Below are 21,399 nucleotides of genomic sequence, written 5' to 3'. Positions count from 1 at the left end.
GGAAACAAATATGGCAGCCTCCCTATACCTCTCACTTCAGTTATCCTTTAAATAGGATAAGCAGACACCAGTGAGTACAACCTCTGTTTAATTACGATCTTAAAGAGGGTCCATTTTATTTCTTATAACCTCACTTTCTGCCTTGTTCTAATTGCCTCCTGAGATCCTGTAACCTCTTCCTTCCTCTGGTCCCCCTTTTTCCTCTTTTCTTCTCCTTCTCCTCATTTTTTTTGGACAATTGCTCTTGGTGGACAGATGTCTGTGGAAACACCTATTTCCTGTCATGATTTTTCTATTCCTACTCCTGGATCTAGAATGACCAATTTTGCTTCCAACAAAATAAAATATCTTGCCTTTCTACCAGTTACTACATGGTGGAATGACACAGCAGCTGGGGGAGGGAATTATAACTATGAAGAAGGGGAAGAGTGCATCCCATAGCCTAATAGACACTCCTACTTTAAATATATATGCACAGATGTAAAAAAAAAAAAAAAAGCCACAGATCATATGACTTGGCATCACAGTGGCATAGTGGATAGCGCTCTTGCTTTGCAGTGCTGGCTCCTCTGTTCAAATCTATTCAAATCCTCTGTTCAAATCTCAGCCAAGGCACTATCTGCACACAGTTTCTGTGTTCTCCCTGTCTGTGTGGGTTTCCTCCGGGCACTCCAGTTTCCACCCACATCCCCAAAATATACAGGAAAGATAGTTGGCTTCCCCCTAAATTGGCCATAGGCTACAATGGACATATGACTATGGTAGGGATTAGATTGCAAGCTCCTGAGGGACAGTTAGTGGCATGATTATGTATCCTGTAAAGCCCTGCGGAAGATGTCGGTGCTATATAAATACTAAATAAGAATAATATGATCAATATTCAAGAGTAAAATTAGGCATTTTGGTTCCATTAAATTAAGCTAAGGTGCACCACATACCACTGAAATGCAAATCTTTGAAAAAGTCTATTCACTTTAAAACTGATGCCATCTGAACCAGAGCATATATAAGGCAAAAATACCACCACAAGACCTCAGCAAAATCAGATATCAATTTGTTCAGAAAACAAATAATAAGATCCTGACAAGAAAAGTTACATCAATTCAAAGTAACTTATAAGGAAACGGAGGGCATATGTTATTACCTCAATCAGGGATGTACTTTGAATGTTGTATTGTATTTGCTCCAGAATACTGATTGCCTGCTCAGCCATAGCGTAGGCATCCACCAACAAGCTGTGTTTACGTTCTTCATTTTCCGCTGTGCTGGCAAGAAGCCTTTCAAGGAATACAAAAATAAAGTAAGAGTCGCAAAAAACTAATGAGAAAGTTGGAGCAGGAAAGCTAAAAAATAATGAGAGGACACAGGAAACAGGTAAATAATATATTCCTGCTCCCTCGCTTAATAAACATGAATTTTCGGGAAACACACCTGTTTGTGCAGCTATGTCTGTCCCTGGAGCAATAAACAGTACTCAGCAGTTTGCTCAGGTCATGCTGCCTGGCTAGTTACCCCAGAAGGTTTATAACTGACCTCTCTTTGCAATAGTGCACTTTGCTCTTTATGGTACTAAACTAATCTTTATTTATCTATTTTTTATTTTAAACAAATACAATAATGTGTTGGCCAACCTCCTTTAGAAAAAAACAAAAATCAAAAAAAAACCCCAACAGGCTAGAGCAAGGGTTTCAAACTCAACCCCATAAAGGGCCAGTCTAAAGTTGTGGGCCAAAATGTTCATCAAGATTTAACATTTGTGGAACAGTCTCAAACTAAGTGGTGTAACCATAATGACCGTGGGGGCCCACTCCTCCCCCTTCTGCAGAGTAGCACAGTGGAGCAGTTTAACATTTACCTGCTCCAGTGCTGCTTCGGGTCTTCGCTGATCGTCCTGACAGCTCTATGCTATATACTACTGTCTTCTGAGGCATGATCACATGATTGAGAGAAGGAGGTATGGAAGTACAGAGCGTGACTGCCAGGAAGAACAGAAGAGACATGATACATCGCTGGAGCACGTAAATATTACACTGCTAGACTGCACTACTTTGCAACGTAGGAGATGGTGTCAGATGGTGACCGATCACTTAATCGGTCAAGTGATCGGGAGCCAGCAAACGGCAGCAGAAAGTGTGCAGCTGTGATGCATGGAAGAGACCCACAGTGCTGGAGCAGGCAAGCATTACTGTACTCCCCTAGCTGTGCTACTCTGCATGTGGGTAAGTAGAGGGAGGAGGAATGAGCCCCCACAGAGTTTGCAGAGGTCACAGGAGCTGTTGTTATGCCCCTCAGTGGGAGAGCAGGGCTAGACACCATTATAGATCAATATATATCTATATGAAGCTTTTATGATTTTTGAAACCAGAATATTTAACATAAAAAGGTATCCTGAATAATTTACAGCATTCTACTATATGTTGTTATGGTTCTTCTTTAAACGCCTATTTCCATTATTTTGCTGGTGACCTAGCTTAAAGTGTACCAGAGACGAAGCACCTTCATGTATTTTACCATATATATCAGAGGGAACATTAGAGAAAATACCTACCCTGCTCTCTGTTTCATCCGTCACTACTCAGCCTGCTTCTTATCAGCCCTGATAAAATCCCTGACATTCAGTCTGGTTTTGCTCAGGGTTCATTATAGCTGAGTCATTATAGCAGAGCCAGAAGGGGGCAGGCTTGGGCTTGAAAATACATCAGAGAAGACAGACTCAGCTTTAATAATTCCTGAGCAAAGCCAGACTGAATGCTCAGTCGGGAATTTTATCAGGGCTGATTAGAAGCAGGCTGAGCATTGAAGAATGAAACAGAGAGCATGGTAGGTGTTTTCTCTAATGTTCCCACTGATATATATGGTAAAATACATGAGGGTGCCTTGTCTCTGGTTCATTTTAAACATTCTTGAATTTTATCAGTCCTGATCTTGATTGTCATGGATCTGCATGACCAGTTCCATCTATGTTCTGATTACAAGGACCAGCCAGTTTTGCTCCCAGCAGGCCTAAACAGCAAGCCTATGTTGTGTTCTGATTTCCAAGACTCCCCCAATCCAGAGCCTGGCTGCTTACCTGCTGCCTTCATGACACAGAAGGCCTGTCTGCCAAACATGTTATATTGCTCAGACCAATGCTTCAGTCCTCTTCATCAATGTCTTTGTAAATCAGGTTTCTTATGAACAATACCTGAGGATACTGGAGTGTTCCATCAGTAAGTCCGCTCTGTACTCTCTGTATCCAAGACGGAGGAGATCAGCTTCAATCTGACTCATTTTGTCACATATGTCAAGTAGTGTCACAACGGTTTGAGATGACGCGACTCCGTTTCGGATCATTACGTCAGCATTTTCTAAAATAATCGCAAATTTCCTGAAGACAGAAAAATAAATTAAATGATAGGTACATGGATGTGTAAGGTATCAAGCCAGGACTCCTTAGGTCTTCCTGATCCTATGGAGATCTACTCAGGGCAGAGCAGAGGAACAGTGCTGAGGAAATACATTATTGGGGTGCAGTCTTAGCAGTAAACCCTTGAAAACATGACAGAGAAAACCGTCTCAGGCAAGAAAGTAGTGTGTGCAAAGCTGACCCAGGGATTGAGTTATTGTGCCTGTGTATGGACCTCAAGGGCCCTTTTACACTTTCTGAGTTGCATTACCCTATTTTATGTAAAGGGGTCGCAAAAGCAATAAAAGTCTATGGAGACTTTCACAGCTATTGCGGTTCGTTGCAGTGCACCAGAAGTATCCGATCGACTTAAAGAGAAAGTGTAACCAAGGATTGAACTTCATCCCAATCAGTAGCTGATACCCCCTTTCCCATGAGAAATCTTTTCCTTTTCTCAAAAGGATCATCAGGGGGCTCTGTATGGCTGATATTGTGGTGAAACCCCTCCCACATTGTGATGTCAGGGCCATGGTGCTGACATCACACTGTGAAAGCCATGTTGCATTCTGGGAAATAACAGCGATTTTCAACTGCCAAAAAAGCATCATCTCTTTCCATACACATCACCTGCCAGCAGTAAAGATGTCGTCATGTGATAAATGTCAGAATGTAAATCAGGGAGAGGAAAGGTTTTACAATGGGCAAACACTGACTAGAACATTTATAAATAATTATTGTAAAATTTAAGTTATTTTTTTTTCATTAAGTTATTTTCACTGCAGTTCCTCTTTAAAAGCTGCAGCGCGTTACTGCATGCACCGCACTTCCTGCATGGCGCTTGGGATGATGTCTATGGGTGACAGAGTAAGTGTAAACACCGGAGCGCAGTGCATCGCGTAAGTGCGGACAGACGGGAATCCCATCTGCTGCAGGGTCATATAATTGTTGTTTTTTGCGTTGCGGTGGGATGCAGCAGGAGCATTGCAACTCCACCGCAAAACAAAAATCAAGTGTAAAACCAGCCTAAAGAGAACACGAAGGGAAAATAAACTGATGAGATAAACAATTGTATTTATCCTCCTACTCGTAAAATGACTTTTGTAGCAATCCCATGGCATCAAGTCCTGGGGCGGGGATTTGCAGGAGATCGAATCTCCGCATGGATGACGGAAATCCGCTCCGCCATCAGTCTCCCAGTGGCGATCTCCACTAGGAGACTGTTCGACGGTGAAAACTCCATCTATTTACTGTGTACAGTGCTGCCAGCCTATAACAGCAATTGGATCGCTCCTGTCTCCCCCAGGAGGACACTCGTGGGGACAGCCGTGGCTCACAAATCTCCATCTGGGGGGAGACAGGAGCGATCCGCTGTCATATGACAGCCTATGACAGCCGAGCGCTGTTATAGGCTAACAGTGGGAGGAGGAGAGGGATAGGGGATAGTGTACTTATAAAAAAATAAATAAACATATTTATAAAAAAAAAAAAAAAAAAGGATTAAGTATTTGCTATAAATAAACAAACAATCCTGGGAGCATCAGAGCCCACAAACAGAAAGCTCTGTTGGTGGACGGAAAAGGGGGGGAAATCACTTGTGTGCTGAGTTGTACCGCCCTGCAGTGAGGCCTTAAAGCTGCCGTGGCCTATTTTGTAAAAAAATGGCGTGGTCACTAGGGGGGTTTAAGCCCAAGGTCCTCAAGAGGTTAATGAAGGTGTGATTGAGCAGAGACAATGAAACAGTCAAAAGTTAAAAATTAGATTTAAATATAAAATAAAACTGTTGGATATCTAAAAAAAAAAAGTCATTTTTAAGAGCAGGAGGATATATACAATTGTTTTTCTCATCAGTTTATTTTCACCTTGGATGTCATTTAATCCATCTCGGAATATACGGGTTGGGTTATTTTAGGTGCAGGCACTTTGGGCGGCAAAGCAAAACATGCTGCATACCTTGCATTTAACTTGGCTATAAGATATCCATATTCAGCTGCCCTGTTTTTTTCTCTTTGTGCCATGGCTTCAAAGGCATTTATTGTGGCATTCAAAATCTGGCAAGCCTGACAAAACAAAACAGACAAACAAACATTTTAATATAGATGCAAATTAAATTGTACTCGGTGACCATAAAGATCTGTCTAAAAGCGGCCATATAAAATGCAACTAAATCTTTTGTTTTCATGATTATTTGATCAATTAGGTATACAAGATTTGAATGAGTTTTGGGGATCCCCCTTCATCCTAATCCCACTAAAACTAACATTTAGCTGTAGTGACAAAGCTTATCTCTATATGTGCGCTAAACAGTGGTAATCATTAGCAAACTGTTCCAAAAATTCTCAGGGTTTTCTTTATTTTCAAAACCATTTCTTGAACAGTAGTTTGACTACTGAAATAGTAAGATACAAGCCATTTTCACTACTCACGTGCACACTATTTTGTCAGTTAGACTTACCAAATGCCATCCAGGAAATGTTTTGAAAACTAAGAAAACCTAGAGAATCCCACATGAGGAGATGGGCTAGCCCAAAACCTGTCAGTTCTGTTAGATTTTAACCTCCACCTTTTTTGCTGGAGTGGTCCCTTAACTGGTCAAGGACTGCGTTCCGTCGACAGGCGTGAACATGGCGGCAGCCCCAGGACTGCCTAATGGCAATTGGCGTCAAGTCAAGGTTTTGCAGGAGATCGCGCGTGCATCCCCGCTCTGTCATCAGTCTCCCAGCGGCGATCGTCTATTTACAGTGTACAGCGCTGCGATTGTTGTGGTGGTCAATCTTACCTGTCTGACGTCTTCTTCGTCCCTTGGCGCCTCCCACGATGCGCTCCACGCGCGTCACGTGATTACAAACCCTTCCTCCTTCAAGGAGGAAGCGTTTGTAATCACGTGACCGCCACTTGGATCGCATCGTGGGAGGCGCCGAGGGACGGACGAAGAAGACGGCAGACAGGTAAGATTGACCCCCCGCCCAGGTTTACTGGGAGATATCCGGATAGCAACTATCCGGATGTCTCCCGGTTCCTGGATTTGAGCAGCCCTGCTTCAGACTGCTTGGGGGCCAGAGTATACATAAAATGATGTTAAAAAACATTACATTGAATTTAGGTATTGATTCCCCCAATCATACCCTGAGGAGAACTTCCAGCAGCAGCCATTCAGTCATGCGGCGCCCGAAGAACGTCTTTGTGCACCACAAAGTGAAGCATACCCAGGTGACAACCTGCCATCCAATTGGACAGCAGTGTCACCTGATGCTGAATTGGAAGCCAGCAAATAACTGCTCGCTGGCTTCTACAGTATGTGGATGGGTGGTGCCAGCACTGCTATTCTGCATGTGGGCCGCTGATATGTACAGGTGCAGTGGGGCACATCTATAAGTTATACATTTTGTGTTTGGGGTCCAGTAAAAAGGCCTTGGGAGGGGGGGGCGCATTCAGCCCGCAGGCCTTAGTTTGCGGACCACTGATTTATACCTTTCTTTCTCTGCCTTCCTTTTCTTCACCCATAACTGCTTCAGTTAGGGTCAATGTAGTACCATACAAGAGCTCTGCGTCCCTTTCTAGATCTTTGGTCTCCAGGAGTATGGATATGGCTTGCCCATGATTCTTCTCACAGTTTGCCAACATCGATAGCAAGTAAAGGCATTTTAACAGACCGTGCTTCTCGCCAATGTCCTGCAAAAGAACACAGACATTAGGTTGGAAATCATTATCATTTCTTGGAACGGATGTAAGTGCATTGACTATATTGCACCAGCAGCATTATAAATACAAAGTACAATAGTACTACCTAACTTAACCCAACCCACTTTTGAAAAATTCTGATGAGTGGATACTTGAGAAATGTAAAAACAACCTAAAAAACCCCACAAAAGCAAAACATGTGCAGTTTTTCAACATTTTTTGTGCGTTTCCGATTCTAGGAGAGGTACTCCCAGAAACACTTGCAATCTTGGAACCAGGAGAGCCAGAGCAGTAGATAGATAAAGGGGAAAGGCTTATTACAATATAGGAGGATAGGAGAGGCAGCAATAAGAAAAAAAATGTCTATTTAATGTATGCGAAGAGGCCATTATCCTACATACATCTAAAGCCGTATTAAAAATAAAATGGAAAAAAAAAACAAATGCATCAGTAATAGAGCATTAGGTCGGCACTGGCCTGCATTGTTCAAATCTCTCCTTACCAGAATTGTCTGAAGTAGGCGGGGAGTTCATGCTCCTCCCCTCCCAGATGCGTGTAAAAATAAAAAGGGTGCCATGGTAATTTGGGTGCCAGAGACAGCTTCTATGTCATTACCATAGGCTCTATGTAATTATGATGGCCTCTATGTAATTGAGATAGTAAAACTCTGATCATTTTTACCAATATTTGACTATTGCCTAACCCATTCTCACTTGAACCCTCTCTCTATCGATGCTTAATCCTAACAGACCCCCTCAAACCAATGCCTTACCCTGACCAAACCCCCCCCCGCCAAACAATGTCTAACACTATCAAACCCCCACTGCAATCCCCACCAACTTCCACACTAAATAGCCGCAGTCAGTATAAAGGGCGGACCTGACACTTAGGGCCATACGCAAGTTTTTCTCCTGAGTTTTCTCCTAGGAGATAAATTTTCAACTTTTTAAAATAACTTTTTAGCACTTTGCTATTGAAAATGTACCAAATAAATAGTACAAAATACTATGAAAATTATTGTAAGTATTTTCTTGCATGCTGGGGGTTTAAATACATTTTATTGACAAGGTGAGAAAATAGCGCCTAGGTAAAACTCAGGAGAAAAAAATAATTGCATATGGGCCCTACTATTTTATGGGGTGCCCATGATAAAAGGAAGCGCTGGAGCCACCTGCTATACAAACTGTAGCCAGAATTAGCAGGCGCTTCGCATTACTGGACAGGGAGGGGGTAACGTTGTCTTAATTCTATCACCTAATCGGACAGTAATTCACCTGTTTAAAGGGAATGTCCAAGCAAAATAAAAAAATGAGTTTCACTTACCTGGTGCTTCTACCAGCCCCATGCAGCCATCCTGTGCCCTCGTAGTCACTCACTGCTGCTCCATTCCCCCGCTGGCAGCTTTCCAACTTTGGAGGTCGACAGGACGCATTGCGTACATTTTTACGCATTCCCGCTAGTGCAGGAACATTAAAACATACATTTTTACGCATTACTGGTTCAATGCGTAAAAATGTACGCATTGAACCAGTAACGCGTGAACCAGTGAGTGACTACGAGGGCACAGGATGGCTGCATGGGGCTGGTAGAAGCCCCAGGTAAGTGAAACTCATTTTTTTATTTTGCTTGAACCTTCCCTTTAAGCTTGCTGAGAGTAAGGTGCTTTATCTTCAAGTCCAGACACGAAGTGTAGCGCAACTGCTAATACTGCTTAGAATGAATGCACCAAGGAGTCAACCAGTCCACACCCGCATCCACCAAGAGTGTCAGAATACACCAAAAACAACAAGAATGATTAGGACTTCACCTGGATTTCAGCAATTATAGCTTTTCTTTATTTTAAGTGCCATAGCATAAAATGCACAATGTTTCAGCCTGTGGGCCTTTATCAAGTGCTAACATGTAAACCATGTGGATTCCAATAACTAACATGAACAATTACATAATCACGCCCCTAAAAGGTGGACGGCCAAACAACTTAAATTAGAGCCTGCTTAAAGAGATAGGAGGAAAGGTTACGTGGGACAAACCTCTATGGGTGTGAGATTGAGAATTAATGAACATCCCAATGGCATCAGATTATATAAGACATGTCAGGCAGATCCTAAGAAAAAAAATGATTATCCCATAGATAAACACTATTTTGAATGCAACCATTTGGTGAGTGATCTGCGCTGGCGGTCCTGCAAAAAAGTAACCACAGGGGAAGGAATGAATAGCCAGACAGCCCTTATAAGATGTGAGAGCAGATGGATCAACAGGTTGAGTCCCCTCTCTCCAAATGGACTAAACAATGAATTTCATATTCAACAGGTTGAGTCCCCTCTCTCCAAATGGACTAAACAATGAATTTCATATTCAACAGGTTGAGTCCCCTCTCTCCAAATGGACTAAACAATGAATTTCATATTCAACAGGTTGAGTCCCCTCTCTCCAAATGGACTAAACAATGAATTTCATATTAAAAGCTTCTTTTAATTGGATGGTCTTTCCTGCTATACCTTTAAGCAGTCTCTCCTTTAAGGTTTGTGCCCACCCACTTTTTAGGGGCGTGACAATGTTCATGTTATTTATTGGAATTCACATTTGACATGTTAGTACTTGATAAAGGCCCACAGGCTGAAACGTGCATTTTATGCTATGTAACTTTAAATAAAGAAAAGCTATAAATTACTGTAATCCAGGTCATTATTATCCCTTGCAGTGCTTCATCTTCAAGGCAGTCCAATTTACACATATTATACATTCACGCACTACTGTGCACTGAACGTAAAGGTATGCACTTTATTCCGAGTGCTCTTCGTGGACATCAATCACTGCATTTCATTATTCATAACACTTCCATCAGATTTAACAAGCTGGGGTAACTGGTGCTGTTGTTATTACACTGACTTAGCAGTATGTTGTTTCAGTGATGCCGCAATGTGTTCTCACCTGGAGAGACTTATAAGCCTGCGATAAAAGGACTCCAGCCGGCTGGAAATATCCCAGCTGTATCAGCACCTCTGCCTTCTGCAGCCACAGATAAGGAAGAGAAAGACCACTTAATCCTTTCCCATCTGCATGGACGCTCAACAGCTGAAGAAAAACAACAGCAATTTAATGAAAGAAAAGTGTCCACTAATAATCTCACAGAGCAGTATATTGTCATGCAGCACAGAGGTCATCAGATGTGCTTTAACTCCTTACCCAATCCGTTTCCAACAATCAGGTTTTACTGCAGTGATATCGTCTTTGTGAAAATATATCAAACATGATAAAGCTGATATTTTAAAGGGAACCTGAGGTGAGAGGGATACAGAGGCTGACATATTTATTTCATTTTAAACAGAAAAAATGTCCTGGCTGTCCTGCTAATCCTCTGCCTCTTAGGACCCGTTTTCACTAGGGCGGACGGAATCTGCACAGGTTCGGCAGCGTTTCCCGCAGGTGAGTGAGGTGGGGAAACGCTGCCTATACTTTCAATTGTTTGCCATCTGATTTGCATTGTGCTGCGATTCTGGATGGCATGCTGTAGATTTCTGAAGCACGCACCTGAATCCGATCCGGATTCGTGCTCGCATCACGTCTGCAAGACGTACCCTGGCTAGTGGAAATCACCCTAAGGGTGGCCACAAAAGGTCCAATTTCTAGTGAAAAATCGTTTGAGCGATCGGAAATTCTGATCAGATTGGTTGTAAATAATCTCCGTTGATGGGAAGAATCGATTCCGAGCGATTATAAAAATAGTCTTCCGATTTGATTTTCGGCAAACCAAAATCTGGATTTTCTTGTTGGTTGTGATAAATAGGAAGCAAAGATTGGTTCGTTGATGATGTAGTGAACGATTTAACAGCGATAGACCCCGAAGAAGCATGGAGAACAGATCACCGGCAATCAGCAAAGCGCTGCTGCGCAAGTAATCCTATAGGATTACTCTCACTGCAGCGACTGAGGCGCATTTTCAATTATCGCCGATCGTAAGACACAATTGGCGAAAAAGAAAATAACAAAAAAAGTAAAGCAATATTGTGATTGCAATCCCTAGGTGAGTGTGATTTGTGTTTACAAATATGAACCAGGCCTTAAAGTGTTTTAAACTACTTATAACAGGTTATACAATTCTGTTTCATTTAAAGGAATACTGTAGGGGGGGTCGGGGGAAAATGAATTGAAGTTACCCGGGGCTTCTAATGGTCCCCCGCAGACATCCTGTACCCGCGCAGCCACTCACCGATGCTCCGGCCCCGCCTCTGGTTCACTTCTGGAATTTCAGACTTTAAAGTCTGAAAACCACTGCGCCTGTGTTGCCGCGTCCTCGCTCCCACTGATGTCACCAGAAGCGTACTGCTCAGGCCCAGTATGGTCTGTGCCTGCACAGTACGTTCCTGGTGACATCAGCGGGAGCGAGGACATGGCAACGCAGGCGCAGTGGTTTTCAGACTTTAAAGTCTGAAATTCCAGAAGTGAACCGGAGGCAGGGCCGGAGCATTGGTGAGTGGCTGCGCGGGTACAGGATGTCTGCGGGGGACCATTAGAAGCCCCGGGTAACTTCAACTCATTTTCCCCTGACCTCCCTACAGTAGTCCTTTACCAACAAAAATATGTACATGAAGACGATTTAACTTCTATCTCTGAAATGTTGTAACTTGAGGGAATAGTAAAAAGGGGACAATGCCCATTATGAAACGCATAGAGAACCCAATACCTTTATTCTTCCACTTAGGGGTTGGCACGTCATGTGTTTAGTGAAAGTATGATCTTGATGTTTCTCATTTTTGGCCATCGCAGTTTCTTGTCTACAGCTATAATATAAAATATATAATAATAAAAATATAGCATGAAACAGCAAGCAATATAGGTTGTTGGAAAATTAGTTGATGACTTATCACATTAAAAAACATCAACACTGTTATTAAACTTCCCCTGATAAAGTGTATTGATGATTACAATACAGGGCACTTTGTAGAAACCTTATTGACAAACTACTGAGGATTAAAGGGAATCCGAAGTGCAAATAAACAAATGATATCATGAATTTTATGTGTGGTACAGCTAAGAAATAGAACATTAGTAGCAAAGATATGAGTCTCCTATCGTTTCCAGTACAGGAAGAGTTAAGAAACTTCAGTTATCTATGCAAAAGAGCTTTCTGAGCTCTCTAGACTACACCTGGCTCCAAGACAGCATTGTTTTCTGAAGCACTTAAAAATCAAAGAAACAGTGAAAGACAACTTCCGATAAGGTTTTCCTGCAGGGAGGTTCAAAGGGCAATTAGCTCTACTCTGTTTCATAGTTTAAAATACAGAGTATAGTTTGTAAGGGCGAGGAAAGATTTTACACAGGGCAATAAATTCACTAAATAATTTGTAAATTCATTTGAAAGAAAATAAGCAATTTTATTTATTATATTATTTTCATTACAGTTCCTCTTTAAATACAGCTCTAACAGGTTGTATTATATTCGTTATAAAATTCAGGAAATGAACCAGGTTATATTTTTAGAGAAAAACTAATGTGTGCTTGGAAGTCGCAAGGGAATGGTTCAGAAATAAGTGATTGCTTTAATAAACTGTGGTATAATATTTACCACTTAAAATCCTCCCTTTTCTTCTCCTTTAGTTCCCGGATCTTTCTTCAACATAAATGTATTTAAACTGTTTTTTTTATGTTCAATGTTTGTTATATTTTATTAAAGGTTTTTAGTTTATGTAATAAAAAGCTATGACTTTCAGAAAGTCATCATCTGCTCAGCAGGAATAATGCAATTCTCACAACCAGATATTATTGGTATGGTGTTGTAGACAGGCGGCACCTTTATACTGTCCTTTACTGCTGACCCATACACACGTGCAACTTTCTTGGGGTTCCCATTGCATGGGCCCTGTATGTAAGATTTGTTTTTATGCTATTTTTTATGCTGTTTTTACTATGAAAATTCTATGTTAAACGGTTTACACTTAGAGTTGCCGTTTGTTTGTTTTTTATGACGTTTACTACTAATATCCATTCGTGAGATGAATCATTGCTGAATTGGTGGATCCTGGACAGACTGTTGCTTCCTGATGTCCTACCAAAGCGTTGATACAACCTTATAATATGGGTTGTCACCAGCTGGTAAGCCTCTTTCCTTTTTCTGGATATCCATGAATGCAGAGCTGTGCCGTGACCCCAATATTTATTGTGGTGGAGATTTGCCTGCTCTTATCCTTTGTTGAAGACTCGTCTTCTGTTTTTGGACGCTGATCATTTATAATTTACCTGTTAGTAAAATAAGTTACCCAAGTTGGACAATCTTGGTATAATTTCCTTAAAGGATTCATCTGGGGGAGAAAAAAAATGTAATTCACCTGGGGCTTCTTCCAGCCCCTAGAAGTCTGTTAGGTCCCACACTGTAGTTCCGCTCTGAGTCATGCCTCCACTCTCCCCTCCAGAAAATCCCGACCAGATCAGGATCTTCTGCATATGTGCCTCTCGTGATCGCGCCCCCCCCCCCCCCCCATTACCGGGAGCGCTCTGTGCTTGCTCAGTTCAGAAAGAATTGAATTGACTTTAAAAAGAGTAATCGATCTTCATGTAGGACTTTATTTTTGGTTTTGAGAGCTACCCCTATACTATTCTACCTACCTGATCATGGTCTGTGAGGGGACGATACTATTTTGCCTATTGCAGCTAAATAGGGCCTAGTGCACACCAAAAACCGCTAGCAGATCCGCAAAACGCTAGCAGATTTTGAAACGCTTTTTCTTATTTTTCTGCAGCGTTTCAGCTAGCGTTTTGCGGTTTTGTGTAGCGGTTTTGGTATAGTAGATTTCATGTATTGTTACAGTAAAGCTGTTACTGAACAGCTACTGTAACAAAAAACGCCTGGCAAACCGCACTGAAGTGTCGTTTTTCAGAGCGGTTTGCGGTTTTCCTATACTTAACATTGAGGCAGAAACGCATCCGCAATCCAAAATCTGCAGCAGCCCTGGAGTATGCGTTTCTGCAAAACGCCTCCCGCTCTGGTGTGCACCAGCCCATTAAAATACATTACCCTAGCGGATCCGCACACGCAAGCAGATCGCAAACCGCAGCCGAACCGCTCCAGTGTGCACTAGGCCTAGGAGAAGATTATAATACAAGGGTCATCCAGAAAGTAACCACCACTTGCTTTGATTTGCCACACAAGGTATTCTTTCTGTGTTATTTAACTTGTATCTGTCAGGTTACCCTCTTCTCTCACCAGACTGATTGTCACTTTGACTGCAAAATGCTGCTAACCGTTGGTTTAGCATCATTAGCATGAAGCCCTTGCTATAAAATCATCCTACCCATAAGTGAGGAGCGTGATGCTACTACATCAAATGGATTAAAAACCTTGTAAAAAAGGTATAATAAGTGCATAAACACAATTAAAACAATATTTAATTTACTTATTAATTGAATACAAATGGCCCTTGAATAAACTGATCTTTTCTTACTACTGAATATAATGGAGGAATAAAACAACATATAGTCAGATCTTGATTTTTGTAAGAAAGACGACATACCTTAATAATTCATATTCATTTATATATATATTGCTGGCTGTTTTCTGGTGATAGCTTGCCGCATTGTAGAGTTTCAAATCACCATTTATTTGAGCCATTCTAGTAAAATCAAAAAGTGTGCAAATTATTTACGTGGAAATGAAAAAATACAGTAAAAAAACAAAACAAAAAAAAAAACACTCAAAGCAAATTGGCCCTTATTCACTCAATCAGAATAAATAGTTTAATATATCATAACCAATTAAGTAACACTGCAAACAGACACCATCTGTTTAGGATTGTAGGCAGTGGCGGCTCCAGGAAATTATTTTAGGGGGTGCTATGCAGGTGCTGGACCAATTTCCGGGGGAGCTGACGACCTGCGGCGCGCTTCGCGCGCCGCGTCAAAAAATGGGTGTGGCTACAACCTGCGGCACGCGAAGCGCGCCGCAGCGAAAAAATGGGCGTGGTCATGACCGGATGAGGGCGGGGCTAACTGTAATTTAAAGTGAACCCAGGGTGAGAGTGATATGGTGGCTGCCATATTTATTACCTTTTAAACAATACTAGTTGCCTGGCAGCCCTGCTGATCTATTTGGCTGTAGTAGTGAACTGAATTACACCAGAAACAAGCCATGCAGCTAATCTTGTCAGTTCTGACAATATTGTCAGAAACCCCTGACCTGCTGCATGCTTGTTCAGGGTCTATGGTTGAAAGAATAAGAGGCAGAGGACCAGCACGGCAGCCAGGCAACTGGTATTGCTTAAAGGGAGATAAATATGGCAGCCTCAATATTATTCTCACCTCGGGTTCCCTTTAAAAGTGCAACGCAAAGACAGAGGGCCCAAGTTTTGGTGACCCTTTTCCCAGAAAATTCACATAATTGTGCAGGTTTTCTCAAGAAAATACACGTAATGTGAGCAGATTTTAACAAAAAACACGTCCAATGACCCCAATATGCACAATCGTTATCAGATATGGCTCCAATATGCACAATCGGTAGCAGATATGACCCCAATATGCACAATCGGTAGCAGATATGACCCCAATATGCACAATCGGTAGCAGATATGACCCCAATATGCACAATCGGTAGCAGATATGGCCCCAATATGCACAATCGGTAGCAGATATGGCCCCAATATGCACAATCGGTAGCAGATATGGCCCCAATATGCACAATCGGTAGCAGATATGACCCCAATATGCACAATCGGTAGCAGATATGACCCCAATATGCACAATCGGTAGCAGATATGACCCCAATATGCACAATCGGTAGCAGATATGACCCCAATATGCACAATCGGTAGCAGATATGACCCCAATATGCACAATCGGTAGCAGATATGACCCCAATATGCACAATCGGTAGCAGATATGACCCCAATATGCACAATCGGTAGCAGATATGGCCCCAATATGCACAATCGGTAGCAGATATGGCCCCAATATGCACAATCGGTAGCAGATATGGCCCCAATATGCACAATCGGTAGCAGATATGGCCCCAATATGCACAATCGGTAGCAGATATGACCCCAATATGCACAATCGGTAGCAGATATGACCCCAATATGCACAATCGGTAGCAGATATGACCCCAATATGCACAATCGGTAGCAGATATGACCCCAATATGCACAATCGGTAGCAGATATGACCCCAATATGCACAATCGGTAGCAGATATGACTCCAATATGCACAATCGGTAGCAGATATGACCCCAATATGCACAATCGGTAGCAGATATGACCCCAATATGCACAATCGGTAGCAGATATGACCCCAATATGCACAATCGGTAGCAGATATGACCCCAATATGCACAATCCGTAGCAGATATGACTCCAATATGCACAATCCGTAGCAGATATGACTCCAATATGCACAATCCGTAGCAGATATGACCCCAATATGCACAATCGGTAGCAGAAATGACCCCAATATGCACAATCGGTAGCAGAAATGACCCCAATATGCACAATCGGTAGCAGAAATGACCCCAATATGCACAATCCGTAGCAGATATGACCCCAATATGCACAATCCGTAGCAGATATGACCCCAATATGCACAATCGGTAGCAGAAATGACCCCAATATGCACAATCGGTAGCAGAAATGACCCCAATATGCACAATCGGTAGCAGAAATGACCCCAATATGCACAATCGGTAGCAGAAATGACCCCAATATGCACAATCGGTAGCAGAAATGACCCCAATATGCACAATCCGTAGCAGATATGACCCCAATATGCACAATCCGTAGCAGATATGACCCCAATATGCACAATCCATAGCAGATATGACCCCAATATGCACAATCCGTAGCAGATATGACCCCAATATGCACAATCCGTAGCAGATATGACCCCAATATGCACAATCCGTAGCAGATATGACCCCAATATGCACAATCAGCATCACCTGAAAAAGAAAAGAAAAAACCATTTACTCACCTACAGCCAGAAGACCTTCTTTCCCGACCTCCTGTCCCGAGTCCCGACCTCATTGTGGCGCGCAGCGCCCGCGCGCCCACGATCCTCTTCCTTCCCGACGTCACGACGAGACTTCCTGCCTGCATGCAGAGAGCAGGGCTACGGGAAAATGGCCGCCCGAAGCCATGCACTGCAGACTCGAAGTCTGCAGAACAGGGCTCCGGGCGGCCATCTTACCGTAGCCCTGCCTGCTGCTCCGTGCTGCCGCTGTGTGAACTGACTTGGCGTCTTTTAGACGCCTGAAGTCAGTTCACTCCAGGGGGTGCTTTGGGGGTGCTTGGACAATTCTAGGGGGTGCTCGAGCACCCCCTTGCACCCCCCTGGCGCCGCCCCTGATTGTAGGATTGTTCAAATATATTTTTACTGAGCAGTGGATCTGTTCAGAAGAGCAATAGCTGCAACACAAGATATTTAATCTTCAGGATTCAGTCGTTTTATTTTCTTTTAAAGAAAAGCGCAGAGTGATAATAATCTTCCACTATAGCCAGAAACTCCACATTTAAACACAAAATGCCTTCACCGTAATCCTGGCAGGTGCAGCTTCGGTGAGACACCCTCCACTCAGCCTGTATATATGACCCTCGATTAGATGGGTCTACAGCACTTGCCGGTCATCTGGACGCCCCCTTCCTTATCAGGACTCTACTGTCATCATCTCAGATCAAGGGCTTCTTATACCATATCACCTTAAATTGCTGTACTCAGGGCAGTTTCTAGGCTAAATTGCACCCAGGGTGAGGGTGTAAAAATTGCGCCGCCCCACCCCCTGGGAGTCGTGAACCCTTACTCTTTAGGGACAATCACACAGCCACAGGTCACAAGTAGATCTGCCTACTTACTAGTGACCAGCCGCTCATCCAGGAGGAAGCAGAGACCAGGAGCACACACAGGCGAATAGAGACTCGGCAAGCAGACTCCTGCATGGGCGCCACGCACTGAGAGCCTGCAGTAGTGCTACAGGTGTCATCACTCGGTGGTAACATGATGATGACTTGACGTCGGATGCAGGGAGCCGCAGGACGCCCAGGAGGACTACAGGAAGGTGATCGCGCTGGTGTGCTTCTTTCATTCAACTGCACCGCACCTCACCGGCTCCCTACTGCCTAGCGGTTATGTCCATCTATCTTCCTGCGCCCCCCCCCTCATCTACTTGCCAGTCTGCGCCCAGGGCGGCCACGCACTGCCGAAGAAACGGCCCTTGCTGTACGAGGAAGGGGGGGGGGGAGGGGGGTTGAGCCATCCAAATCACTAGGGTATGTAAACTTTTGATGAGGGTCATTTGGGTAGTGTGTGTAGTGATTATGCTTTTAAAAGAGTAAACCCAGTTGTTTGACAATAAATGGCTTCAGTGAACCACTGACCATGAGTGATAGAAACGTTCTGCTGTTCATACTCTATGAAAGATGGTTAAGAAATCATACATTCTTCCAGGGTATGTAAACTTATAGGCACAACTGTATATGTATGTATTTTACATTTTACTATTTTTGCGAAACTTGTCCTTTAAGGCGTGGATTGCAGCTTCACTCAGGCGCAGGTAAAACTATACTCACTTCAGGTTGTAGAGATCAGCCAGGCTTTTACTTTCCACAACATCATGTGCGATCACTTCAGCCAAATTAAGAACAGGGAACGTCAAGTGTGTATAAGAAATACGCTGCAATTCCTCTACAAGTAGCTCCAAATAATGGAGGGTGTATGTCTGCAAAATACAGAAAGCACAAGATCATGTATTTATATAAAAAAGACATTATACCGTAATACTCAATTATGAAAAATAAATGTTACTCTCCAAGCAACGACCCCGATGTGTTAAATCACATTATACTTTACAAATATTTGTAGTAATTGTGTTGAAATATTGGTGCTCAAAGAGCCCTACATGTTGAAGGACTGTAGAACACCTACTTGTGAGAGGTCAGAATATAATATTTCCCAATCCTGACTGATGCAAAAGGTACAAAATTCCCCTCCACTCAACAAAGTAAACTAGATAGACTAGTCTGGTTTACTCAGCTGGCAATGGAGTCCATGTTGGGCTTCTTGTTAGAAAGTCCAACGTGCTTTGTCAACCAGTATAATGGCTGTAAATTTTTATTTGTAAAATCAAGCTTTTAAATAACTAATTATAAATTATATAAAACACAAAAATGTAAGCATAAAAAAATAAAAGAAAATGTCAAAATAATTAAAATTCTAAAAGCTATATAGGCTTGGTGTCTTGACCCCATTGTAGACAAGCTATGATTATAAAAGGGTTCTTCTCTAAAATCAAGCAATAGGTAACAACTGTAGATAGCAAAGATACAGATATTAAATATATTTTCATAAATAGAAATGGAATCAGTGATCTGAACCAGTTGTCACCAGTGAGATTTTCTGATAGGCACAGCTGTTTACCATGAATATGTACATCCCCTGCCTCTTCACAAAGAAAACCTCTCAGCTCTGACATCAGTATCGGTTTAAAGGTGGCTATATCTTGACTGTACAATTTAAATGCATCTATGTGGTGTATAAGAGCCAACAGACTGAAAATGTGCCTAAGGGAAGGAGCACACTTATTTGTATGGAAAACGACTGTGTTTTTCAGCTGATCACAGACTGTCAGCTGATGTCAGTTGATCTGTGGTTACAAGACTTGGGCACGCTCCACGTTGCAGACTTTTTGTTTTTTGGATGCATGCGAAGAAACACTGCATATTCGAAGTTAGTGGAACAGCTCCTAACAGAACATACAAACTTTTATAAACAGTGTCAAAGAGACCAGTAGTAGTGAATTCTATAGTAGCTGCCCATACTGAATCAGTGTATAACGTAATTGCCACCGCACCAATGGTTGTAGACGTGCAGAAAATCCCCTCTGGAGTCACAAGATACTGTCAATCACTCCATACGATTTGCACAATCTAAAATCAGTTCTTTATTAGGCTTTTCTTAAAAGATCACAACATCTTAAAAATTCATGTGTGGGTATGTCAAAGATGATGACGCACAGGTGTTTCGGGACATTCTCGGTCCTTTTTGAAATCGGTCCTTTTTCACAAAAGGACCAAGAATGGCCCGAAACGCCTGTGCAGCATCAGCTTTGATTTAAAGCGGAATATAACCCTGCATTTCAACTTTGCTCTAAAACATTATTTACAGCATATTATATGCAAAAAGCATATTTTTTTTACTAGACCAGCATTGGAAGGGTTAAACACAGAGGTTTAAAGTTCCGTGGAGAGATATGCAGAAGTTCAGAGTGTTACATTCTATTTAGTTAAATGTATCTATTGAGAAATGTTACACACTCTTTGGCTGTCCTCCAGCTCAGAGAGAGTGAGTCACATTCAATACTTAGATACATTTATGTAAACAAAATGTATCTATGTCAGCTTCCTATGCGTCTGCAGAAATCTCCAGGAACTTTAAAGCACTGTGTAACCCTTCCAATGCTGGTCTAGTAAAAAAAAAAAATGCTGGTTGCATATAATATACTGTAAATAATGTTTTAGAGCAAAGTTGAAATGTAGGGTTATATTCCGCTTTAACCACAGATGAATTTTTAAGATGTTGTGATCTTTTAAGAAAAGCCTAATAAAGAACCGATTTTAGATGGTGCAAATCGTATGGAGTGACATACCGAACCAGTGAGCAGCTACAGACAACACAAACGTTCTTTAAACAGCACAGAATTTCTCCGATCACAATTGAGTCCATGCTTTTAAAGAGAAAATTGTAAACTAACAGCATTAAATCTTAAACAGATATGATCTTCAAAACATGGATGGATGACTTACCAATGGAGTTAATAAGTATTGGCAAGACAGCCACTAGACAATCGCCTTTATGATTGTTTTATAACACACTGTGCTGCAGTGTTATTGGGGTCAAAGAAGTGCGTATGTCATAAAATCCACTACGGGGTGGGCTTACAGCAGGTGGTTCCAATTAGGATTTCCAATCCATCTTTCTACCCCGTGAATGCTAGGTCTTCCGAGTTAGACTCTTTTCAGGATCTTATTGAAAAGGAGTTGACTGCATTGTCCAGAGCGTCCAGGGCTCCCTCCGACCTCTCAGTCTCCGAGCGACACGCTCTTACTATTCTTGAAAGTAACAAAGATATTGTCATACGCTCTACAGACAAGGGGGGTTCGGTCGTTGTCCAGGATGCATTGGACTACAGAGCGGAGGCCATTAGGCAATTGAGGGATGTGGATGTGTATCGGCCCCTGCTTCGGGACCCTACACAGGATTTCCAGCGGGATCTTTGGGTGCTGCTGGACCTCGGGCACAGCACGGGTGTACTAACTAAGCGAATGTCTGAGTTTCTGTGTCCATTGCACCCGGTTGTGCC

At 42.4% G+C, this 21,399-nt stretch overlaps 1 protein-coding gene across 5 annotated transcripts in view; it reads right to left on the bottom strand.

Annotated features, from left to right (window-relative positions):
* The window catches only part of CFAP46 (cilia and flagella associated protein 46), a 287,892-nt gene that overhangs the window by 93,506 nt on the left and 172,987 nt on the right, over nt 1-21,399 (bottom strand). For all 5 annotated transcript variants that reach the window (XM_068256846.1, XM_068256850.1, XM_068256848.1 and 2 more), the window contains 8 exons: nt 18,611-18,759; nt 14,575-14,673; nt 11,751-11,847; nt 9,998-10,141; nt 6,854-7,054; nt 5,336-5,442; nt 3,185-3,367; nt 1,145-1,277 (listed from right to left, as the gene is read on the bottom strand). In XM_068256846.1, coding sequence (XP_068112947.1) covers nt 1,145-1,277; nt 3,185-3,367; nt 5,336-5,442; nt 6,854-7,054; nt 9,998-10,141; nt 11,751-11,847; nt 14,575-14,673; nt 18,611-18,759 — 1,113 coding nt within the window. The remainder of the gene's footprint in view (nt 1-1,144; nt 1,278-3,184; nt 3,368-5,335; nt 5,443-6,853; nt 7,055-9,997; nt 10,142-11,750; nt 11,848-14,574; nt 14,674-18,610; nt 18,760-21,399) is intronic.

The sequence above is a fragment of the Hyperolius riggenbachi genome, chromosome 10 (assembly GCF_040937935.1).
Source record: "Hyperolius riggenbachi isolate aHypRig1 chromosome 10, aHypRig1.pri, whole genome shotgun sequence".
In the NCBI taxonomy this organism is placed as follows: Eukaryota; Metazoa; Chordata; class Amphibia; order Anura; family Hyperoliidae; genus Hyperolius; species Hyperolius riggenbachi.
The sequence above is the reverse complement of the archived record's forward strand: the minus strand, read 5'-3'. Positions and strand labels throughout refer to the sequence as shown.